The sequence below is a fragment of the Euprymna scolopes genome, chromosome 9 (genome assembly GCF_053919585.1).
Source record: "Euprymna scolopes isolate OS-2025 chromosome 9, ASM5391958v1, whole genome shotgun sequence".
Classification (NCBI taxonomy): Eukaryota; Metazoa; Mollusca; class Cephalopoda; order Sepiida; family Sepiolidae; genus Euprymna; species Euprymna scolopes.
Window position 1 is genome coordinate 128964784 of NC_136490.1, and position 17501 is coordinate 128982284.

General features: G+C 30.7%; 1 protein-coding gene across 10 annotated transcripts in view; it reads left to right on the forward strand.

Moving 5' to 3' along the window:
- LOC145284828 (myocyte-specific enhancer factor 2C-like) overlaps positions 1-6189 on the forward strand; it is a 347716-nt gene extending 341527 nt beyond the window's left edge. For 9 of the 10 annotated variants that reach the window (XM_080133798.1, XM_080133802.1, XM_080133806.1 and 6 more), the window contains one exon: positions 4813-5705. In XM_080133798.1, the coding sequence (XP_079989924.1) occupies positions 4813-5086 (274 nt within the window). In that variant the 3' untranslated portion in view covers positions 5087-5705. Of the gene's footprint in view, positions 1-4812 lie in introns of all 10 variants that reach the window. The other variant, XM_080133807.1, reaches the window with a different exon arrangement.
- The last annotated feature ends 11312 nt before the right edge of the window (positions 6190-17501 follow it).

A 17501-nucleotide genomic window follows, 5' to 3' on the forward strand; every position in this document is an offset into this window, starting at 1 on the left:
GGGCAGGAACTGTTTGAAGCACTCTATCCTACCTTGATAGAGTTCAAAACCAACTTTGTACTGTAGTAGGCGATGCCCTTTTCTCTTCTCTGCAATCTCTTTCCCACAGAAGAGGCATTGCAAGCCTGTCTCTGCTTTATCATAATTTTCATGGACAGTGTTTGACTAGGCTCCAATCTATGGTCCCTCCTCGCCAATCTTGCACAAAAAACACTCATCTAGCCAAAATCACTATCAATAAATTCCCCCATGATTTCATCAACAAAGCTTCTTTCCTAGAACTGCCTGTCTGTAGAATTGTTCTAGTGGTCTGCTTTCCAGCTGACTACAATATTGTCATCTTCAAATCCAATATAAACAAGTTTTTATTGAACCACCCTCGTAAATAATCTGATTATACCAAATTTCTGCCACAAACTATTACTATACTACTGTCCCAATTCTCGATGACTACAATGCACACATTAACCCTTATCCATGAGTGGCCTCCAGGCCTTGATATGTGGTAACCCTTGTAAAAAAAAAAAAAAAAAAAAAAAAACTTATCTGCACCTCTGTAATGATCAATACTGAACCCTACTCAAGTTTTGGGCAGATGAAGAGGAGTTTTGAGGATGATGAAATCGTTTTAAATAAGAAGGGGTAACTGTTGGAGTCATCTCATCAGTAAAAGGTATGGCCTGAATAGACTTCAGATTTTAAACGTCCATATTTGTACCAGTTGGATGCAATTCAACCATATTTGTACCAGTTGGATGCAATTCAACCATATTTGTACCAGTTGGATGCAATTCAACTATATTTGGTTTAAATAAACTTCACTATACCCGACTTATCCATCAAGTTTTACTCATGAATATCTAACAGTCTTTTTTTTTTATTGTGGTTCAATGATATGTGGGAGACACTTCTAATCTTAGCATCATCAGGTGTGATCCTGAGTAGGCATTGCACTTTACCCGTTTCCTGCACACAATTTTTTATTTGTGAGGTTTATTATAGTATGAGAAATATTTTCGTAGACATTATCTCAAAGATGATGTCTATGAAAAAGTACTTTACATTATTTCTGAGCTGAAGAGGGCTGTCACAGCCTAAATCGGAACAGTACTAACAGAGATGAGGGTGCTTGATTTATTGACAATTTTGTATGTAATATCCAGGTGTGCTTGTCATTAAATAGAGATAAAACAAAGAATATCGGACGGTCATGAGTGAACGTTGGTGGTCAAGTCAGGTTTAGACCAAAGTTAATTTGTACGAAAGTTTATGGACTTGCAGAAAGGATGAACAATTGTATTACGGACTCCATGGAAAGAATTATTTTTTTGTGATTGCATTGCCTTTTTTGCTTTTGTTTTGAAAATGAAATCAATTAAAAATTTGTTAGGTGACAGTGGTCAAGTGATTAACGGCATGGACTGAAAACCTGGGTGTGCCAAGTTCAAATCCAGTTCGTTCCACTGAAAAACTGTCATTTAACCCACACTTGGAACTTGCGTTTAACCCCATGAAGAGGAGATATATAAAAACTTGTAGAATTTTGTTTTGATTATAAAATGTTTTCATGTGCGTGATTGTGAGTTGTGTTATAAAAAAAATATTTTTTTTTGTTTGGCATAGCAATTATATAAAAGAGCATGTTGATACTGTGAGTGTGTTTGTCGATGCCTGGGCATATATAAATAAATATACATAGCTACATCCAATTTTCCATAGATAATCACGAAGAATTGGTCCAGATCTGTGGCATGAGTTGGGAAAGGAAGGAAGGGAGAGAGAGAGAGAGCGAGAGACCCCGGTTCCTGTGGGTCTTAATTTGGCACACACTTAACCGAGGTGAGGCTTATTTGAATGGAATATTCTTAATTCGGAAAGTCACTCTAGATGAAAAGTCACTAAAAATCTGGGAGGGTGAAATTAATCAGTTAGGCCATAAATACATGCAAAGGAAAGCAAGTAAAAAATTTTCACAAAATTAAATACTGTAAGGTTTTTTTTTGGTTAAAAAAATAAAATTAATATAAATGAAACTGTTTTGGAGTTTTTTGTTTTTTGTTATAAGAATCGATAATTAGTATTAATCGAATTATTGAGACCCTTGAATATTCAAGCATATCTAATTGAACTCTGGAATTTGTACAAAATTTTAAAGTAAATGGGGGTATATTGTTCTTGTTTTATCAGTCATGACTGGGTAGAAGTCTTAAGTAAGTTTTAATTATATTATTTGTCTCACCCGTACTAAGGATTGAACCTTTTTAGCCTTCAGTAAACTGCTATTTAGAACTGATTATTACTTAGCAATTTATCTGTTGAGCCATAAATCCACATGGTTAGTTTACTCGTGTGGATTAAATGAAGTGTTCAGTTTAGAATTTGTAAAAAAAATAAAATAAAAAAAATTGCAATGTTCAACAAGTACCCGAAGAAGGTTGGAGATTACATCAGCTGAAATATTAGGAAATTAAAATAAAAATAATAACTAAAAATCTAAGCAAATGAAATTATATTCACTCATAAACCTGTCTGAATAATAAGCAAATTATCTTTTTTCTTTGGTTCGATTAACAGTTGAGATAACAAATAAATTGTAGTTTCATAATACCAATTATATTGAAATAATTGACAGCAAAATAAATAAATAAATAAATAAATACATTGTAGTCAATTATATGGACACTTCAGTTTGTTTCAAATCTTAGCAGAAAAGGCTGTATGAATTAGAAAAAGTGATAATAGATACCAAAATAAAAAAAAAAATCAAATTGAATAAATTAAAAACAGTGATAAATTGAGTTAAGATCCCCTCTTCTCCAAACACAAAATAGACTCAACTGGGACAAATGAAACACAAAATCATTTTTAATGCTTATCTCAAGTTTTACTAACATCTTACAAATCAACACAAATACTTAATATATAAAAATAAAATAACATATTTAAGTTTGAGTAAAGTCTTTTCTAATTCTCTCTCTTTCCTGTCTACAATATTTTAATAATAAAAAAAAATGTCTTTAATATTTTTCCAAATAGAAAAAGTGTGCAAAATGCTAGCAGATGCAAGGACTTAAGGTACTCTTCAACTCTACTCTAATTATTCTTTATAAAACGTAAAGAAGAATATACAAAAGATGAGTAACATGACAAAAAGTAATCAGTTTACTACAACACGAGGACATTGTGCACTCCTTAGCAAATAAATGCAAGAATGCACACTTAACAGACATGCATATGCACATATATCTTCTCTGAAAAAGCAGGAAAAAAAAAATAACTCAATCCAGAACAAATGCAAATGTGGTTTAGGATAAATTAATACATAGAAAAAAACAACAAAAGAAAAAAAGCTCATTAAACGCGTTAAAAACGATTTCAATGATTTAAAAACATTATTGCAATGATTTAAACATAATTCTCAATGAAAAACCAAGACACGAAATAATAAAATAATGTTAAAAAATACACATTGTTGATGACTACCTCCTTATTTAAATATACATTTTTCTTTCGTTGGAATTCCTTAACCCATTTTATATATATATATATATTTAAAAGAGATACTGAAATACTGTAAGATTACAGATTCAATAATACTGTAAGCAAAGTCCAAATAAATATTATATCGATATTTATAAGATCATCCCAAGCAGATAAAGAAAGCTCAATATATGAGATAGTATTTCAATTTATATTATTGCTCTGAGTTAAATTATGTAGAATTACAACAAAGTTTTTTGTTTGACAAATAATTATTAAAGTCTTTTCCTTAACCTTTAATAAGACATGGAATTGGAATGAACCAATACGGAATTGAAAACAATCAGATAAGGAAATTACTTTGTTTACAAGAATATAAATTTACTGTAAACCAAATACACGGTTGCACTAAAGTCATTTTATCATTTTAAAGTAAAATATCATTTTTTTTGTAAATAAGTGTATTTTATTAATTTATTAAAAAAATTTTTTTTTTTTTTTTACATATTTTAAAGATTAGAGTTGTATTTTGATTCATAAAAGATTATGTCACATAAGTGGCCTCCATTTTCAGTTTTGCAAACACAAACTTTTGTAAGACAAAGTGACTTATGCACCAACTCGTAGAATGATATATCCACCGATTGATACCTCCGTTCAATCTCAAGGGACAATGGATACCCCCGGTAAGGATAGCTGTAAGGATTAATTATGAGGCAAGAGTTGCACAGTCTCAAACCACACCTCTCCTAAATTGGCACTGCTTGGGTCCAGTATCAAGAAGTGCTAGATGACTAAACAATGCCGAGATAAGCAGAGGACACATAACACATGGAATTCCTAAATGGTAACCCATTTTAGTATTGACAGGCTCAACATTGCTTAACTTCGGTGATCTAACAGGAACCGAAGTGGCAACGGGATTAGGCGATATAAATATCCACCGATATCAAATTTGAAAAAGCTAGATTATATTAGAAACAAATATAATTGTGATTTGGGAGAAATCATTAAATATAAAAACCAAAAAGTTTACATGCATATAGAAGGGATTTGGATGAACTAATAGGGAAATGACACTGACTAGATAATGAAAAAATTTTTTTAAAAAATACAAATGGATTGAGAAAATTTAGAGAGCAGACTTTCAAACAACATGCTCCTAAAAATCTTACATTTGCATGAAAAAAAAAAGATTTTTTTTTTTTAAATCTTGTAATATGAACATTATCTCTTCAGTTTAAAATTGTAAAACTGAGCATTCACCCATTTTCCATTTAATTATTCTATACATCCAGTATTCAATGAGTTTTTTTTTGTCTTCTCTTTCAGTTCTGGAGGAATGCAAAACTCCAACTCTGCCTTGGCACTCAACATTCTTAATCCAGGTTTAACAATGAACATCAAGAGTGAACCAATATCCCCGCCTCGAGAGACAAACACCCCATCGAGCCAGCAGCTGCGACCCCCATCAGTTGGGAATCAGAGCCACTTATCTCCTGGCCACATATCACATAGCAACAGTTCATCGCCCAGCAGCACGAATGACTATGAACAGGGCCCGACTGGCTCGAAAAGATCTCGAATAGACGGCTGGGCTACATAGTTGCTGTCACGTGATGGTTGTTGGTGTTGTTCACTCGCTGGTTTGTTTGTTTTTTGTTTTTTTTTTGGGAGGGTGGGGTGGGGACACGGGAATGTCACGACTACTGATGGTGCCTTTGTGTATGCGTCTGGTCACTGCTGCCGACCGTTCCAGATGTCGAAAGGAGACACACACTTCCCTATTTAATTATGAATGCAGGAATTTTGCGGATTTTGTTTTCAAGACTTGTATTCCAGTGCTGCTAGGCTGCCGCCACTGAATTGCACAAGTTGTAACATGTTCTTGTTGCCTTTTTGCTAAATGCCTCCATCACTCGGAGGAGGAGGAAGGCGAAAGTAAGGAGGAGAGAGACACTCGTAACAGAGAGTCACTCGCAAAATATGTGCACCTTTGTTGGTTCACATGCGCTTTTGTTTTTAACACAAAATAAATCTAAAACAATGAAAAAAAAAAAAAAAAAAATCTCAAACTGGCAGATTAATACCCCTCCCGCCCCTCAACCCCAGCAGAGGGAGAGACAAGTTCTGAAAACTTTCTTTGCATTCCTGTTACAGTAATCTTTTTTTTTTAATTTATTTATTCATTCATTTAATAAAAGAGAAATATTTTACCATTGTAATTCTTGGTTGGAGAAACTTTTTTTTTTTTTTTCAGTTTTTCTAAGAAAAACAAAATTAAATTAAAAACACATAAGCATTAGCTTCCACCGATTTCTTAATTATTCAAAGTTTCAAAGATGAACATTCTGAAATGACATTTGTTCTGTAATTGTAGCCAGGCTGACACTGCTAACCAAAATGTTACAATTCTTTAATAACCATCCCCCGTTCCTTCATTTTAGTGCAGTTTTACTCCATCTGTAAAATTATGACAAGCATTAAATCCACAATGACAACAAAACGAAAAAAAAAAAAAATCCCTTCACCCACCCCTCCAAGAAAAAAAAAAAAAGAAAAAAAATGGAAACTTTAGTTCTCCGGAGGCAGAAGAAAATGCATGCAAAATAAAATCAAAGAACGAAGGAATACAATATGAGGGAGGGGAAAAAAAGTTCCTTTTCCTTCAAATTTTGGCTACCTGGATAAAGACCGGATCACACAGACTGACGAAGCGATTACTTTTAGTTATTTATTTATTTGTCGCACACAACAACATCACAAAAAAAAAAAAAATAAATAAAAAAAATAAAAAATAAAAAAAAAGACACAGAATGTTCTGCAAGTCGATGTATATGAATGAGGTTTGAGACCCTTTTTTTAATTATCACTATAAAAATAAAAAGATACAAAAAAAAATTATTTTTATTTTATTTTATTTTTTTTTTTTTTACTCCCCACCCAAAAAGAGTGTTAGTGAAAATCTAATGTGATAAAGAACCGAAAATTTCCCATTTAAACAAAAAAACGAGAAGCCATTTGGCTATGTCTGGCCTCCAATTTTATCAAACTAACCGGGAAAGAAGAGAGAGAAACTAATACAATTTATTTTGAGAAAAAAAAAATAAATTAAAAAATCAAATAAATAAAGATGTAGAAAAAAACCCAAAAAACTTTCAACCGTAATCCAACCACTTTGTCTGCGATGTTCACAGAAGTGTGACATCTTGCTGTGCATTAGGTGCACTTATCATGACATGGGGAAAGGCTCCCCAACTACTTGAGGAGCTGGAAAATCCTGAGGGTACATGAGATACACATGTCCAGTAAAACTTGGTAAAAGAGAAAGGAAGACATTTAAAAAAAAACAAAAAAAACTCTAAAGTATTGATGTCTGTGTTTTTACGGATGGATATAGAGTGCACACCCTTATTTCTGTAGAGGATTCCTTGCTTCTTCAGACATTTCTATCGTCTATTTGTTTCTAAATTCCAATATTGAATTATCGCATTAATGGCCAGTCTGCTTGCCATCACAAATGTGCACTTTCCTTTCTCTATCTTTCTGATTTTAAACTTATTTTAAAACTATTATTTTGCTTTTAGTTTCAAAGGTATTTTTTTTTTTATTTAACAATGTGATTATATTTATAATCCCCCCCCTACTCATTATTTACAATTATTTAATCAGTTGACTTGATAAAATAGTTTTATTTTGTTGCACTAGAGATTTTATCTAAAATTGTTAAATTTATTTCAACCTCTTCTTGCATGAAATATGGCTATTGTCCCCCAAAGTACGAATTGTCATTTTCCAGAATATCCAACAAAGTGAAAAAAAATAAATACACAACAAATAAATGTTGCCAAAGGCAAGCTAAATTACGCTTCTATCTACCTGGATAAAACTTTTGTGGTTTAAATTATTTTAAAGTTTTCTTTTAGTTAAGAATAAAGGTAATGCAAAACCTGTGTGAGTTAGAATGAAAAACAAAATAGTGCTTTGATTTTTCATTCTCATTCGACAGGTTTTACATACTTTTTTTTTTAAAAGAAGTTAAAATGCAAAAACTTTAAAATAAGTTAAAATGTAAAAGAATTATCCAGGTAGGTAGAAGAGTAACTTAGCTTGCTCTTGGTAACTTTTATTTGTTGAGTATTTATATTTTAGCCCTATTTTTGGCTTAGATAATCTGGAATAACACAGCACAAATTTTTTGTTGTATTAGAGTTTTTCTCGGAAACTGAAATTCTGAATTTTGTTTCAATCTCTTACATGAAATGCGGCTATTGTCCCCAAAGTACGAATTGTGATTTTTCCAGAATTGCTAACAATGAAAACAAAAGAGGGTGGGCGGTATAAGTGTTATCAAAGGCAAGCTAAGTTACTCTTTCGTGATATTTTGCACAGCATCGGTCACTAATGGAAAAAAGGAAAAATCGCGGTTCTATTGAAGCTTTCACTCTAGAAAACCATGTCAAGTTTTAAACAACTTGACATAGTTTTTTCTTTACAGCATTACAAAATGTGCATGTGGTAGTTGAACAAACTTTGATCAATTAGAAAACAATTCAGCGAATTGATACACTCGTATAATATACATTGAAATATGAATTTAATGTTCATGTGAAATCAAACCGAAACAACTTTAATGGCAGGACCACTCAGAAAATCTAAAAAAATAAAAAATTTTTTAAAAATCTCTTCATTTTAAGATCGCTAATAAAACAGCAATCTAATTTATTTTTCAAGAATATATTCTAAATATATCGAAAAATATTTCCTGGCACTGAAGTATTTCTTTCACTCCTCTTCACTCAGTTATATTTTGCAGAGGATTTTTTTAAATTTTTTTTTTTTTTTTTTTTAACTTTTTTAAAAATCAAATTGGTAAACCATAATCTGGTAAAAATAGAAATTAAAAAAAATCTTTATCAAAATTTAAAAAAAAATATATAATTAAAAAAAAAAAAAATGAAAGGAAACTGTGCAATTGTAATTTTTTTTATCAGAATATTAAAAAAAAAAAAAAAAAAAAAAAAAAAATTAACATTTAAAGTTTATTTCTTTTTCAGTCTAGGAAAATTTCATTTGGTTCCCGATAAAGTTGCCTGCATTTCTTGCATCGAGAATTTTAATGTACCTAAGCAATATAGTGAGGGTGACTCCGAATTTTTCAGTTAATTTTTCCAAACAATTGCATTAAAATAAGCTCTGCAAATTTTCTTTTCTAAACCTTTTCATTCTCTTCTCAAATCTAAAATTGACCCATTACTTGCCAAGCTAATAATTATTTTTTCTAAATTTATCATGCCTTATGCCTATCTTGACCAAAAACGGAACATTTACTTTGAAATTTAGGTATATATTAGACATGAACATGACCCCCACAAGAATAGCATGGATACAGCATTTTTTTTTTTTTTTTTTTTTTTTTTTTAAATCCAGCAAATTTATTTCATTTAAAGCCCAGATAATTTAGAGATGTGTAATTTTAGAAAAAAATGGATGAGGAATGTTGAAATGGCGTGTTTACCCGTTTGTAGATGTGAACAAAATAATGAAAGTACATTGTATGCATTAATTCACAACAAAATAAAAATGTCTGTCTGTGATGAAAGAAATGTTGATATGATGGAGGATTCCTTTTTTAACATGAAGTGTCAGCAAAAAAAAAAAAAAAAAAAAAAAATGATTTTGGGAGAAAGACAAAAACAATTTCAAAAAGAAATGAACAAAAAACAATCTGGTGCCAATGGCTACCATTAATCTCATTACATTTTTTTTTTCTCTTTAAAAAGAAAAAAAATATTTTAAAAGAAAGCAATTTAACAGATATAGTTCACAGCTGCTGTGCAGCACCTGATCTATATTAAATTAAAAAATTAAAAAAAACAAAAAACAAACTCCCAAACCAAAAAAAATATATAAAAAAATAAAAAAATTTTAAATTACAAAAAAGAACAAACAAAATATACAAAAAAAAAAAAGAAAAAAAACTCACAGAAATGGAAAAAGAAAACACCATTATTCAATCTTTCTTGTTTCAATGTATTTCACCGGTTTGAATAGTTTGTTTTGACGCTTCAAAGGTTTAAGTCTGATCTAGTGCTGATCATTCCAGTAAAGAGTTCAAATAATAAAAACAAAAAAAAAAACTCTTCCTGACTGCTTGTTTGATCGACTTGTACATTATTTGCTAAAAAGAGCTTTTGGGTCTGATTGACCACAGCAGCTATCAGTAGTGACATAAACCCACTAAAACACATACACACACGTTGCTCACGTGGGATATATATTTTTTTTGTATTGATTGTGTTGTATTATTATTATTATTATGATTATTATGATTATTAACAACAACCCCATGGTCTTTGTTAATTGGTGTCCTTTTTGTATGCAACTCCAAGTGGTGGGACATGTGTGTGTGTGTGTGTGTGTGTGAACATTTTCCAAAACCATTTTTTTTTTTTAAATTTTTTTAGGGGTAGGGTGGGGGTGGGGTTTTCTGTAAATACCATTCGGAATAATTGGCACCTGTGATGTTTTTTTTTTGTTTTTTTTTTTGTGTGAAACTTTCAGAAGAAGAATATCAGTCTACTTCTTGGCTACATATTTGATTTTTAACAAATTTTCATTTTAGTTGCAGGTTTTAGACACTCCGTTTATTTTTGGACACAAAAAATTAAACAAAAAAAAAAAAATCTAAATATCAAGGCAGTTTATATGTAGCAATAAATTCATTCAAATATTTCAAAATAATATCTCTTTTATACTTTCATTTGAAAAACACAGACACACACACACATATATATATATATATATATATATAAGTTCAGTTTATGAATATATTTGTAGGATAAAATCCAGAGAATATCCATTGGGTTTTTATAATACTCACTGACAAATAGTGCTATTTATATATTATCAAATATTTATACAGACATATACACTGGCATGAAAATGTTTTCATCTACAATTATTAGTAACTAGGGCTCTGACAACAGCATATTCTTTTCATTGTTTTGACTCTCGAGTACATATCTGACACAGACACAATCAACCAAGGATCACATCACTCTACATAAAAACATAAGATATCAATGGATATATGCCTGAGAATCAAAACAAGGAAAAGAATATGCTGTTGTCATAGCCCTATTAATAACTTTCATTAGACAACTGAGTCCATTGCTAACTCCTTTAAACCTTAAATTAATAAACTAGTAATGATTTTTTTTTAAATCCAATCACACAAATGGAAATATCGCTTTTCATCAATGAACACCTAACGGAAAAGAGTCTTTCTTGCCCGACGAGATCTTAGTTATTAATAACTATGGATTGAAACGTTTTACCTGTGTTGAAAAGTCTGTACATGTCTGTATAAATAAATATTATACATATAATACAGAAAATTTCAGAAAATTATTACCAGAAAAACTCAAGTTGTTAATTTTGTTTTCTTGAAGATTGTTTCTATTAATTTTGTTCAGCCAAGCAAGTCTTACCAAATTGACATTAAGTGTGGCTTCTTTAACCTAGAAGCCAGAAATGACAAAGAAAAATGCAAAATTTTCTTCTGTACAGTCTTCTTCATCGTAAATGAAATCTAGCGATTGGTCACGTGAGATTTAATGAAAAAAAAAATCTAAAAAAAGCTTTGTCGTAAATCAAAGCATTTCATTAAAAAATTACTCGTAAGAGAAATTTTTTCTAGTTTTTTAATAAAAAAAAAATTTGTAAAGAGAATTTTAGTTGCTTAAAAGGCAAACTAACGTTTCCACTTTTTTACAAGATTGGATGTGTGCATATTTTCTGTTCTCCATCCAAAAGACTGACTCTATAATGACAGTTGTACATTTTGTGTATAAAACAAGTTTTTTTTTTGTTTTTTTTTTAATTTTAACGACAAAAAAAAAAATGTAGAGAAAGCCCTTTAAAGATGGCAGACACATTTGTAATTGTATTGTCAATAAACTTCATATTTAAAGAAATGATACGACTACCAAAACTGACACCATGATTGCATGTTTTTGATTCAGTAAAAGAAACCAAGTTTTTTTAAAAAAATCTTTTTTATCCCTTTGTTTAAAAAAAAAAAGTGTAGATTTAGTAGAACCGATTTTGCTTGTATATTCATTGATCAGCTTCCTCGGTGTCTATTTTTTCTCTGTAAAAAAAAAAAAAAAAAAAAAATTTGAAAACATTCTAGCAGAAATTGAGAAATAATGCCAGTGGCCATAGGAGCTAATTTCAAAACCAAATAATTTTCATTGCCAATGCCTGCACGGTGGTTGGTATTGTCGACATAACAACCACAAATTTGACAGACAGACAAACCTGTTCAGTTTTTCTGTTTTAATTTTCCTAAAAACAAACACTTCCCAAGTTTACTTTTCCGAATTTCAACAGTAAAAGTCACAAACATAATATAGAATACAGAATATTGCCTAGATATGCTAACCTTGATGCAGATGTCCTTTTCATTTCTGAATCTTTGAGATTAGGATTATTCTTATTTGCATTCTTTAGACTTGATCATTCATCTTCAGTGTTATTTTCACAACATTTGTATTGATGCAGCCTCCAACCTTCGGATATTCCATCAGGCATGACTGGATTGAAGTTCTAAGTAATTCTGCAATTGCCTTTTGAGTGTCACCCGCACTGGGGTTTGAACCTTCAACTTCCATGAGAGTAACATTGCAACTGAATTTTTGTCACTACGTCGCGGGTCTTTGAAGATAAAAATTCTTGGATTTGACAAGATACACGTGAAGGTTAGAACTTAGTTCAATCAAAACGTGAAAATAACACTAAAGATAAGAACAGTAGTGCAAAGAAACCAAGTTATACAGATGCTCTTCTCGAACACTTGTCAATCTGAATAATAATAATCCCGTATACAGCATCTGCCTTTTTAACTTCCCTCTTTATTTTTACAGAGAGAAGAGATAATTTATGTTTAATTAAATCTTCAAAGAAAATGTCGGTGTATGTGTGTGGAAGAAATAATATACATGGATATATCAGAAAGATAAAAAGATATACGTATGATTAGTTTTTTTTTTGGAAAAAGAAATCCAGCAGAGTGCTCAATTAAAAGGAAAATCCGAAATATAAGAGCGTATTTATATTTTGTATTCTGTGTACAGAACGTTGTTAGATGAGACAAGTTATTGGTATCGTCGGTTTCAAGCCCGATAATTAGGATCGTTTTAGATATCCATATCAAGCTATGGATATCTAAAACGATCCTAATTATCGGGCTTGAAACCGACAGTACCAATAACTTGTTTCATCTAACAACTTTCTGTACACAGAATACAAAATATAATATAAATATATATATATATATATATATATATATATTAAGAAAGAGGCAAAAATGGAAAATTTTGCAGCTTACATGTTTCATGTTTTTTTTTCTTTTCAGAAGTTCAAAATGCTTAAATGTTACTTTACGTGTGTAAAGAAATGGTTTTATACAATGGATAAAACTAGTTAACACCTATGTGTGAGATGCCTTTAGAAGTCTCTAAAAATGGTAAGAGTCATTGGCACCAAATACAGGGCAAAAGATGATATATGAGGGAAGGAAGAACTTGGAAAAGTTGAAAAATAAAATAAGGTGGGAAAGGAAAAGCTAAGGGGAAGAGTGAGGAGACAAAAAGAACAAAGTATCCATCAGGCGATAAAGATTTCGATTTTGTCTCTTTTTTTACTGTTATATAATTTTTTCATGGTACAAAAACTATACAGCGCTTTTAAAATAATATACAAAAAAAAAACCTTAGGGCCCTTCTCGCCAACAAACTCATCAGGAGTTAATCATTGGTATCAAAAGATGAAAAAAAAAACGAATTGTCATGCAAGAGCAAAAACTCTGGGATATATGAGTAAAAAAAATGAAAGAAAAGGCGAATACGAATTTGTGTAATATATATATATATATATATATATACACACACACAATTGAGATGGAGGGGGTAGGAGAATGATTAAAATATATCTGAGGAAGTCTGATAATTTAACAAATTATTTCTGTCGACAAAGAGAAGGCTTGTGTGAAAACATTGAGACTAGCTCCAAAATCTTTAAATGATTTTAAGAGTCAGCCCAGTGCAATATTCTTATTACATAAGTTGCAACCTGGTTCTCTAAATAACTTTATGTGTTCATTTGATGTTTCTAACCTGTTTACCAATGTTCCACTACAATTTTTTTTTTTTTTTTGCATCTTTTGATTTACCAACGATTAAGTCCTGGTGAGTTTGTTGGCAAAAGGAGCTCCTAGGGTTTTTTCATATATATATATATATATATATATATATTATTTTCAAAGTGACTTGAAATCAATTTTTAATTTTAATTATAAATTATCAATCATCTTACTTAATATTAAAATAGCTCTAGGATAGAGCTACATGCCTATCGAGCTTATTATATATCTACATTACAACGAGCACTGTTTACTTTTCTTTTAATTGTATTATTGGATGCACTAATACATTAAAATATACTCTGCTTTTTAGACTCTTGTTCTAACCCCCCAAAGTATATATATATATATATATATATATATATATATGTGTGACGGTAGTCTGCTTCTATTGAGAGAAAACTGTTTAACAAAATAGAGCTACCAGCATGTATTAATTTTTTAAAGTTTTGTTTATTAATACATTTCATTAATTTTTTATTTTTTAAATGATTTGTATTTAAATATTTCTAACATGTTTCTAGCATGTTTGGCTTCTCTTCATTGTTTTATAAAAAAATATTGTAGTTTTAAATAATAATCATTGTAGCTCTAATAAACATACAAATAAATAAAATAAAATAATAAATTCAAAGCTTCAATATATTTTTTTGTCAATATTATATCTGGAAAGAGCCAAATATGCTGAAAAACCGTGTTATAAACATTTAGACATCAAATCTTTAAAAAAAAAAAAAAAAAAAGATGAAAATTATTAAATAATAAACAAAATTTTTTAAAATTTAATAAATGGTGATGGTTGGAATTCTTGAATGAGAGTGTCAACTGGTGATCTTTATTGATGTCTTATTACAATAAGAAATTACCAACAAATTATCAAAGATAAATCCTTTTGCTCCTCTCCCACGCGGCTCTCCGCAACTGCATCAAAGCAATCCAATCTGGTGTGCACATGGGGGTCGCATCGTAGGTGCAATACATCAAGAAAAACGTGTGTGCTTTGTGTATATATGCTTATTATCATTATTACTTAGGATGCAGAATCTTTCCAAGTTTATATCTTGGAGAATTTCCCGGAAGTCAACATTAGGAATCAGGGAATCCCACTGGACTGCATACGTCTGTTTGCTCATAGAAGAACGGGTAATTATTGAGGAGTGTGTAAATAGACTAATGACAAAAATAAAAACATTTCTTCACAAAAATGTTGATTTTTTTTCTTTTCTATTATATATATAAACCTCATTTTTCTTCTTGCTGATTTCATATATTCTTTCAAAATATGGTCCCCTCTCTCTTTCAAATATAGTGTTCTCTTTTTGCTGAAGTTTTTGGTCGTATTATATAGACAATTATTTTTTTTTTTTTTTTAACAATTACGCAAACAATCCCCCCTCCCACCTTTTTTTTATTTATTGTTGAAAATTTTGATAGTGAAAGTTCAGTTGGGTTTGGAACTTGCCTCCTTCCATTTTTCAACAGAATTTCTAGTTATGTTCATCGTACCATCTGCTTAGCACATTAATAACTGACTTCACAATCTAATTAGAAAACAAAAAAAACAAACTAATTAATGACGAAAAGAAACCTAATCAATTAATTCTTTACCGCCAGAATTTTTCATGCAATAAATAAATTTTTTTAATCACACGTGACGGAAGTTAGCATGTAACTGACTTGTTGAACCATGCATAGGCCTGTAATTTGAAGACCAGTTGAGCTGACAAGCCATAAGAGTAAGAAATATTGTTTTTTCGAAAGGAGACTCGAAAGTACAATTTGGTGATTAAAGGGTTAAAATAAAGAAAAGAAAAAGAAAACGTTGCTAAGAAGATAAAATTACTCTATCCAACTTGCAGCAAAATCTCACCTCTTCACTCTAGATGTCCTCAGATACAGGAAGACTTTCTATTCTAATCGCTAATTTGGACTGTTTGCATTTGGACTTCCTTCTCTTCTACCTGTTTCTCCAACTGCAGAACATGCAGAAGTTTAAATTTTAGACATTTCACTTGTTATAAACGGGCAAAAATTAGAACCTGTTGACTTAGAATGGATGCTTTATGCCAAATTGATGGTTGAATATGGTTAAATTTGTGTTCAATTCTTGCATTAAATCTAATCCCTATTAATCCAAAACTGTGCATCGGATGGATACCGTAATTCTTAGTTTGTTGCATCATATAACATATTGTGATGGAAAATTTAAGTCAGATCAGCCGAGTAGTTTCTGAGAAAAAGTGAAATGGACAGACAGACTATGAGAAATATAACATGTAAACAAGTACTTTGCTGCTCAACTCCCCACATGGGAGGTCTGCATAAGATTTAGGTGCCTAATCACAGTAACCCCTTACATCTCTGTGACAATATGCCTTAGTTGGAGTGAAAAAAGAAAAAAAATTTAATGAAAATAAAAAAGGACAAAACTAATCGATAAGAAAAAAAAAATTCTCTATAGATAAAACGAAGACAAAACTGACGTTTGTCCATAAAAATTAAAGTTGCAAACATTATTATCCGTTCCTGTCTTTATTATTATCTGCTATTATTAAGATTAAACCTCTACTTCTATGCGCGTAAAAATTAAATTTATGACTAGCAGGCCGCCCAGCGTTGCCTGGTTATAAAATATGCATAAATCTTATATTTTAATTCATACAAAAACTGAAGCATATGCATGCGAGTAGTATGTTTTTTCTAAGTTTACTTGTTGTAAGTTAAAAAAAGAAAATACTCGAGCTGAGATCGAAACCAAAGCCTAAAGACAGGGAGTCAAGTACGATAACCATTAGACCAGCTTAACAGGATCTTTAAAAAGTGTTTTCGAACCTACTTATTTTTAACATAATGAATCTGTCATGTGAACCATTCATCCATGCGCATTTGTGAAACAGCAAACAGATAAAAAAACAACGACACCCACCCACGTACCAATTTTTCATTTTGAACCCTTTAGCAAACTGTTTTTCTGGATGAAAATGGATGAAAAAGTTTTCCATATGTCTGAATATCCTATACACCAAATTTCAAGTCCGTAGATCAAAAATCTGTTGAGTATATAGGTTGAGAAGTGTCCTCATACACACATTCTCACTTTTATGGATATATAGATTTTTAAAGGGAGATGGATACATATAGATTCATTTTTATTTCATGTTGGATTGCAGAGGGGGTACATCTAACCTTAAATTGCACTTAAACACATTTTCATTCATACAGTTTTTGTATTTATTATTACAGAGCTAATTCTCTATTGAATATTATATTGTACCTAATATATTAATGATTTCAAAAGTTAAAAAGAAAAAAAAATGACTTGGGTGACATCAGCTAGATTCAAAAACATTCAGTGCTCCAGCCATCTTCCCTACCATTTGAGCTATTGCCAGATCGATAAGAAAGATTTAAAATTAAACCACTTCAAGCTATGAATGAATTTGCGCATGCACAAAAGTAATAAAAATGTCAGCAAGTTGAAATGAACATTCCGCATTTCAACTTGCAGACATATTTCTGTACATGTTATTCATCCATCCAAACAAAGATTTTACTCGTTATAAACCATCCTTGGTGTATGATTATTGTTATTTTTTTCGTTAATTTCAGTGTTATGTGACCAGTAGTTTAATAGTTTATCGATTAAATATTTACACAGAGACACACACACACATCTAATGTTTTATTTATATAGAACTAGCGGGGGTACCTGGCGTTGCCCGGGTGTGGTGAGGTGGGCGGGGGGGGTAAATCAACATAAAATAGAAAAAGAATAAGTGAACGATGTTAAATATTATAAAAAACGCAAACGATG